This window comes from Ranitomeya imitator, chromosome 1 (assembly GCF_032444005.1).
Source record: "Ranitomeya imitator isolate aRanImi1 chromosome 1, aRanImi1.pri, whole genome shotgun sequence".
Lineage (NCBI taxonomy): Eukaryota > Metazoa > Chordata > Amphibia > Anura > Dendrobatidae > Ranitomeya > Ranitomeya imitator.
Window position 1 is genome coordinate 625,722,252 of NC_091282.1, and position 8,854 is coordinate 625,731,105.

At 43.0% G+C, this 8,854-nt stretch overlaps 1 protein-coding gene across 1 annotated transcript; it reads left to right on the top strand.

The window, feature by feature from the left end:
* Positions 1 to 469: 469 nt before the first annotated feature.
* On the top strand, positions 470 to 1,474 carry LOC138681631 (olfactory receptor 12D2-like). The gene has a single exon (XM_069769341.1). It carries the CDS (start codon positions 470 to 472, stop codon positions 1,472 to 1,474), a length of 1,005 nt encoding a protein of 334 aa, XP_069625442.1.
* Positions 1,475 to 8,854: the final 7,380 nt, after the last annotated feature.

Here is an 8,854-nt window from a genome sequence, read left to right on the forward strand (position 1 = left end):
TTGGGCAGGTTGAAGCTTTAAAGAACGTTCCATTTGTACAAAATCAATTTGGTATTAAACAAATTTTCAAGTGAAATAAATTAAGCTCACAATAAATGTCATCAAATTTGCTAAATATTGCCTAAAATAAAATGTATCTTATAGTTAATTTTTCTAATCCTGTCCTTGGCAGGTAAACTTATGGAATAATAAAATCTAAATCTTTTATTTCATTATAAATAGGGAAGAAAGCAGAAATCTAAACTTACTGAGAGATTTAGCAGGTGATAAAACTAAAACTAAATTCTTACTTACAACAACTGCTAGAAATTTTGAAAACATTGACAAATTTAATGTATTCATCTCAAGGAAAATTAGAATTTAAATTTGCAATGTTAGGTAGATCCATATTTTGATTACATTTGATAAGTTTTGTGATTACATTTGATGACATTTTCTTCCTCCAGTATTATCCTATATAAATGCTGAAATGGACTTGGTGAATTACACCTCCGTCTCTGAATTTGTCTTACTTGGATTGACTGATCTAGCATGGCTTCAAGTGATTTTTTTCATATTTTTCTTGATGTTTTACATGGTCACTTTTATAGGCAACCTCTTGATTATGTTTATTACTGTTTTAGACACCAATCTCCATACCCCTATGTATTACTTTTTATGGAATTTGTCATTTATAGATATCTCCTATTCTTCAGTGGTTGTTCCCAGGATGTTAAGAGACTTGTTGGCATTGGAAAAGACCATTTCCTTTGCTGGCTGCATTTCCCAGATGCATTTCTTCCATTTTTTGGGAAGCACTGAAGTGATGCTACTAACAGCAATGTCATACGATCGATATGTTGCCATTGGTAATCCATTGCGTTATTCTACAATCATGAATACTAGAGTTTGTTGGTGTTTGTCGTTCAGCTCTTGGATTACTGGATATTTTCATTCCCTTTTGCATATTGTGATGACAGCAAAGCTACCATTTTGTGGACCAAATTTGGTAAACCATTTTTTCTGTGATATTAAACCAGTGCTTAAATTGGCCTGTACCGATACTTCTCTCAATCTCAAACTTCTCACAAGAGTTACAGGAACATTGGCTACATCGACTTTACTACTAACTCTCCTCTCATATGTTTTTATCAGCACATTTCTGCTGAAGATACAGACTACGGAAGGTCGAAAGCGTGCATTCTCTACTTGTAGCGCCCATCTAATTGTTGTCTTTTTATTTTATGGAACAGCTATTTTTACTTATATTCGACCGTCAACACAAGACTCTTTAGATCAAGATCGAGCAGCTGCTGTTCTGTTCACTGTTATAACTCCAGCCTTAAATCCAATAATATATACCCTAAGGAACAAAAATATGAAAAAAGCCATGAAGAAATTCTTAATAACTTATCTCTTTGACCATATGAAGAGTGTTATTTTATCATTTATTTTTAACAGATTTATCTTACAACTACTGATTTTGGCTAAATAAGAGTAAAAGTTGGGACTTGTCTTTTCATTTTGCAGATTTTTAAATATCTTACATTTCAAAAAAATGTTGTTGCTATTAAAGATGAAAGAATCAATTTTACACCTTAAAATGCTGAGAAATTGTATCATATGATCTCAGGCCTAGCCCATCGAGCTTTAATTTAGCTAACTCCTGTAACAGCCAACCAAAGGGAATTTGGATCAGAATTTACAATGAATATATTATGCCCCAGGGTCCTGGTTGTCACAGTGGAATTGCTTTCCTCATGGGGTGAGTGATGTCATGCTGGGAAGCGATGACGGATTCCTTTTCACAGGTATTTAGCATATGCAACATTGTTCTGACACCAGGCCAGAATGGGGAGCTCTACATCCAACTTCAGGGGAGCTGCTCTCTCTGGTCGGGTGGAGGAGTTAGTTGCTAGGCAGTAGCTAGTCAGTTAGGAACAGTTGACAGTTGATGCCAGACAGCAGACGGGAGCAGTCTGAGGCAGAAGGATGAGTGAGGGGCCATGTAGCCTGAAATGCTGCAGCTCCAAGATAGCGAGATACAGAAGGAAGAACAGCATGTAGTGAACGTGCTGGAGAGCAAAGCACAGGACAGTGACAACAAGAGAGAATAGCAGCGACTTGGCTACCTCCCTGACAGAATGCAAATACTGGTAACCGGAAGACCGAGGTTGTATCATACTCTAGGAGGCACAGCAGAAACCAGTAGGACAACTAGACTACATGTAAGTTTTCCGCCCTAACACCAAGGAGACACAGTGACACAGAGAGCCCGAGTCATAATAGAGACCCTGTAAAAAGGCTTGAGTCACCTGTCATACGGGTTTGAGTCCTACCTAAAGGGGGACAGAGAGAACTGAGAGAACCTTGCCAGAAGCCTTAGGTAGCAAGGGACTTCAACACCACTTCAACTACAGTTCCCATAATGCCACTCTCCATGCCCTGTATACCAGGAACAGCCTGGTTGCCACAATATTCAGGGGAATCCCACACCCTGAGTGATTTTAAAGATAGACTCTGCAGAACTGCGTCTCCAGGTCCGGAACTGACCAAAAATGTGGCTGCACTAACCAACATCGTGCAGTCCATGGAAGTGCCCCCAAAAGAGAACATCCAGCTGGCCTCCAGTCCAGGAGGATGCAGGACTGAGGACCTGCCCTGGAACAAGATGTAAAACTGTTATTAATGTAATGTTGTGCACTTGAAAAATGTTTGCACTTATGTTTTGCAACGTTAAAGCCAAGAGCCTCCCATAAAGGGAATAAAAGTTTATGTACCTGTTGTATGCATTTCAAAAAATGTTGCATATGTCTTTATCCTGTTATTATTGTTTTTGTTTTCCCACTCTGGGAGTACTGGAATTAACGGGAGGGGGGAGTGTGACGCCTTTAGGGTCCTGGTTGTCAAAGTGGCATTGCTTTCCTCACGGGGAGAGTGATGTTACACTTGGAAGCGATGAAGGATTCCTTTTCACAGGTATTTAGCACATACAACATCGTTCTGACTGCAGGCCAGAAGGGGGAGCTCTATTCCCGACTTCAGGGGACCTCTCTGGTCGGGAGGAGGAGATAATTGCTAGGCAGTTGCTAGGTAGTTAGGAAGAGTTGACAGTTGGTGTCAGATAGCAGACGGGAACAGTCTGAGGCAGAAGAACGAGTGAGGGGCCATGTAGCCTGAAATGCTGCTGCTCCTAGATAGGGAGATACAGAAGGAAGAGCAGCTTCTAGAGAACGTGCCGGAGATCGAAGCACAGGACAGTGACAGCAAGGGAGAATAGCAGCGACTGGGCTACCTCCCTGACAGAGCACAAATAACTGGTAACCGGAAGACCGAGGTTGTGTCATACTCTAGGAAGCACAGCAGAAACCAGTAGGACAACTAGACTACATGTAACTTGTCCACCCTAACACAAAGGAGACACAGTAACACAGAGAGCCCGAGTCATGATAGAGACCCTGTAAAAAGGCTCGAGTCACCTGTCATACGGGTTTGAGTCCTACCTAAAGGGGGACAGAGAGAACTGAGAGGACCTTGCCAGAAGCCTTAGGCAGCAAGGGACTTCAATACCACTTCGCTAAAAGGAAGGCTTTTAACTCTGCTGGTTAAAGGGAACAATGAACTCGCTTCCAAGCCGGCCAGACCCTGCCAGTACCTGTGATCTGGTGCCCTGTACTGGAGCTGCCTGCTACCATCAGTAAACCAGGTAAAGAGACTGCAAACCTGTGTCTTTTGTCCTTTATCTTTATCTGGGGACCCAGATCTATCTGGGGACCCAGATTCACCTGTGGGAAGCTACACCATCCCAGCTGCCATAACATCACCCCAGTGGACCCCTTAAAGCAGCGTCGGTCATCCCTGACCGAATACCACAGATGGCGTCACAAACTCTTATTATCTCTCAAATCCCTTTAAAGACTGTCCCTTTAACATGGGCACCTGGGGCCACGGACCGGGTCTATGCTGCCATGACACATCCCTTTAAGTACCGGACCCGGTAGCGAGAACCCCACGGGCCTGGCGGGCATTTCAAATACTCATAGCCACTATAAAAGCACAAGCAGGATAGATGCTGTCATATTGTGAAGAATGTGAATAACAGAGATGACAAGAACTCAATCACAGAGATAGAGGTAATACACAGAATACACTGTATATAGACATTGCCTTGCATCCACGGAGGAGTCAAAGATCAGTCACAGATTCACTGTCAGCTTTGTTCTTCTGACATCTGGCTTTGTCTTTGCTCCCAGACATGCGCAGTGTGCCCCTGAAGCTGGAAAGCATACATCCAGCTTCAGAAGCAAAAATCATTAAGTTCACACTGCGTTAGTGCAATCCGTTCAACACAACGGTTAAACAGACTGCTCTAACGCAAACGCAAGTGCCGACGTTTGCACAGTGCTAGCGCAGATGGAGCATCTGCTAGCTCCATCTACGCTAGCAGTGCACTAGCCAGTGACGGACCTGGAAAGGCTGCAGCCCGCGTCTCGGGTCCGTCACTCAATGACGGCACATCGCTAGCGCACGCCCATTGTGGGCGTGCGCTAGCGATGCGTCCGCCATTGAAAGTAATGGCGGCGTTAACGGACTACATTACACCGCGTTATGCCGCGGTGTAAAGTAGTCCGTTAAATGGGTCACACTAACGCAGTGTCAACCCAGCCTAATTGTTTGTGGGTAGATACATCTAACTTTTACAATGAACAAAAGGAAAATAAAAAAATATGAAAGGTCCTAGCAACAAAACAGAAAAACAGACGACAGTGTGGCACTTTTCATGGGCTTTAGACACTTTTCAGGAGATAAAATACAAACATACAGTATAACTGAATACGGATACATGAATAAGCTTGGGAAAGAATCATAAATTCACCTACGTGGACACCAATTGTTCAAATTATATTCAGTGAGGAAATGGGAAAGAGGGGAAAGAATGTGAATTAAAATATAACTTTTATTAATTACCTAATAAGATTATTAATATCAATTCACAATCCCACTGACTATACAGGTCCAGCACCTCCTTACATTTGAATCTTTGGCTCATTATTCACAGACTGAGACTACTACTTACATTCTTACTGTGCTTCAATACTTTAGTAGTACACCACAATCATATTTAGCCCTTTTTCTATACATAGGTTTATATTATTCACAAAGTTCTTGTGACCAGGGGCATCAGGAATAATACCGTTGTGAACTACTCACCAAACTTCTTCAGTTATATACAGTGTATTGCGAAAGTATTCGGCCCCCTTGAACTTTTCAACCTTTTCCCACATATCATGCTTCAAACAAAAAGATACTAAATGTAAATTTTTGGTGAAGAATCAACAACAAATGGAACACAATTGTGAAGTTGAACAAAATGTATTGTGTTGTGAATTCTGTTGTTGAGCTCCCTCCTGTGGTCATGAATGGTACTTCGGGTGGTTCTGTCCATGGGCTTCCTCTGGTGGTTGTGAGTGGGGCTGCGGCTTCTGAGTTTCCTTCCACAGGTGACGAGGTTAATTCGTTAGCTGGCTGCTCTATTTAACTCCTCCTAGATAATTGCTCTTTGCCACCTGTCAATGTTCCAGTATTGGTCTAGTTCGCTCCTGGATCGTTCTTGTGACCTGTCTTCCCAGCAGTAGCTAAGTTCCTGCTTGTTTTTCTCTGTTTGCTATTTTTTCTGTCCAGCTTGCTATTTTGATTTTTGTCTTGCTTGCTGGAAGCTCTGGGACGCAGAGGGAGCGCCTCCGCACCGTGAGTCGGTGCGGAGGGTCTTTTTGCGCCCTCTGCGTGGTCTTTTTGTAGTTTTTGTGCTGACCGCAAAGTTACCTTTCCTATCCTCTGTCTGTTCAGTAAGTCGGGCCTCACTTTGCTAAATCTATTTCATCTCTGTGTTTGTAATTTTCATATTTACTCACAGTCATTATATGTGGGGGGCTGCCTGTTCCTTTGGGGAATTTCTCTGAGGCAAGGTAGGCTTTATTTTTCTATCTTTAGGGCTAGCTAGTTCCTTAGGCTGTGACGAGTTGCATAGGGAGCGTTAGGAGCAATCCACGGCTATTTCTAGTGTGTGATAGGATTAGGGATTGCGGTCAGCAGAGTTCCCACGTCTCAGAGCTTGTCCTGTATTATTAGTCACTACCAGGTCATTCCGTGTGCTCTTAACCATCAGGTCCATTATTGTCCTCACCACTAGGTCATAACAGTACACGTGGCCCCTGTTAAAGTCCAGGCCATTTATGATTGGACTCAGCCAACATCTGTGAAGAGTCTGCAAAAGTTCCTGGGCTTTGCTAATTTTTATCGTCGCTTCATCAGTAATTTTTCTAGTGTTGCTAAACCATTGACTGATTTGACCAAGAAGGGTGCTGATGTGGTCAATTGGTCTTCTGCGGCTGTGGAAGCGTTTCAGGAGTTGAAGCGTCGTTTTTCTTCTGCCCCTGTGTTGTGCCAGCCAGATGTTTCGCTCCCGTTTCAGGTCGAGGTTGATGCTTCTGAGATTGGAGCAGGGGCTGTTTTGTCGCAAAGAAGTTCTGATGGCTCGGTGATGAAACCATGTGCCTTCTTTTCTAGAAAGTTCTCGCCTGCTGAGCGCAATTATGATGTTGGCAATCGAGAGTTGTTGGCCATGAAGTGGGCATTCGAGGAGTGGCGTCATTGGCTTGAAGAAGCCAAGCATCGCGTGGTGGTCTTGACGGATCACAAGAATTTGACATATCTCGAGTCTGCCAAACGGTTGAATCCTAGACAGGCTCGTTGGTCGCTATTTTTCTCCCGTTTTGATTTTGTGGTTTCGTACCTTCTGGGCTCTAAGAATGTGAAGGCTGATGCCCTGTCAAGGAGATTTGTGCCCGACTCTCCGGGTTTTCCTGAGCCGGCGGGTATTCTCAAAGAGGGGGTAATTTTGTCTGCCATCTCCCCTGATTTGCGGTGGGTGCTGCAAAAATTTCAGGCTAATAGACCTGACCGTTGCCCAGCGGAGAAACTGTTTGTCCCTGATAAATGGACTAGTAGAGTTATCTCTGAGGTTCATTGTTCGGTGTTGGCTGGTCATCCTGGAATCTTTGGTACCAGAGATTTGGTGGCTAGATCCTTTTGGTGGCCGTCTTTGTCGCGGGATGTGCGTTCTTTTGTGCAGTCCTGTGGGACTTGTGCTCGGCCCAAGCCCTGCTGTTCTCGTGCCAGTGGGTTGCTTTTGCCCTTGCCGGTCCTGAAGAGGCCCTGGACGCATATTTCTATGGATTTTATTTCGGATCTCCCTGTCTCTCAAAAGATGTCGGTCATTTGGGTGGTTTGTGATCGCTTCTCTAAAATGGTCCATTTGGTACCCTTGTCTAAATTGCCTTCCTCCTCTGATTTGGTGCCATTGTTTTTCCAGCATGTGGTTCGTTTACATGGCATTCCGGAGAACATCATTTCGGACAGAGGTTCCCAGTTTGTTTCGAGGTTTTGGCGATCCTTTTGTGCTAGGATGGGCATTGATTTGTCTTTTTCCTCGGCTTTCCATCCTCAGACAAATGGCCAAACCGAACGTACTAATCAGACTTTGGAAACATATCTGAGATGCTTTGTTTCTGCTGATCAGGATGATTGGGTGTCCTTTTTGCCTTTGGCTGAGTTCGCCCTTAACCCCTTCATGACCCAGCCTATTTTGACCTTAAAGACCTTGCCGTTTTTTGCAATTCTGACCAGTGTCCCTTTATGAGGTAATAACTCAGGAACGCTTCAACGGATCCTAGCGGTTCTGAGATTGTTTTCTCGATACATATTGGGCTTCATGTTAGTGGTAAATTTAGGTCAATAAATTCTGCGTTTATTTGTGATAAAAATGGAAATTTGGTGAAAATTTTGAAAATTTCGCAATTTTCACATTTTGAATTTTTATTCTGTTAAACCAGAGAGCTATGTGACACAAAATAGTTCATAAATAACATTTCCCACATGTATACTTTACATCAGCACAATTTTGGAAACAAAATTTTTTTTTGCTAGGAAGTTATAAGGGTTAAAATTTGACCAGCGATTTCTCATTTTTACAACGAAATTTACAAAACCATTTTTTTTAGGGGCCACCTCACATTTGAAGTCAGTTTGAGGGGTCTATATGGCTGAAAATACCCAAAAGTGACACCATTCTAAAAATTGCACCCCTCAAGGTACTCAAAACCACATTCAAGAAGTTTATTAACCCTTCAGGTACTTCACAGCAGCAGAAGCAACATGGAAGGAAAAAATGAACATTTAACTTTTTAGTCACAAAAATTATCTTTTAGCAACAATTTTTTTATTTTCCCAATGGTAAAAGGAGAAACTGAACTACGAAACTTGTTGTCCAATTTGTCCTGAGTACGCTGATACCTCATATGTGGGGGTAAACCACTGTTTGGGCGCACGGCAGGGCTTGGAAGGGAAGGAGCGCCATTTGACTTTTTGAATGAAAAATTGGCTCCACTCTTTAGCGGACACCATGTCACGTTTGGAGAGCCCCCGCGTGCCTAAAAATTGGATCTCCCCCACAAGTGACCCCATTTTGGAAACTAGACGCCCCAAGGAACTTATCTAGATGCATAGTGAGCACTTTGAACCCCCAGGTGCTTCACAAATTGATCCATAATAATGAAAAAGTACTTTTTTTTCACAAAAAAATTCTTTTAGCCTCATTTTTTTCATTTTCACATGGGCAACAGGATAAAATGGATCCTAAAATTTGTTGGGAAATTTCTCCTGAGTACACCAATACCCAGATGTGGGGGTAAACCACTGTTTGGGCACATGGTAAAGCTCGGAAGGGAAGGAGCGCCATTTGACTTTTTGAATGAAAAATTATCTCCATCGTTAGCGGACACCATGTCGCGTTTGGAGAGCCCCTGTGTGCCTAAAC

Coding starts and splice junctions, on each gene's coding strand:
- LOC138681631 (XM_069769341.1), top strand. CDS start 470: ATGGACTTGGTGAATTACACCTCCGTCTCTGAATTTGTCTTACTTGGA.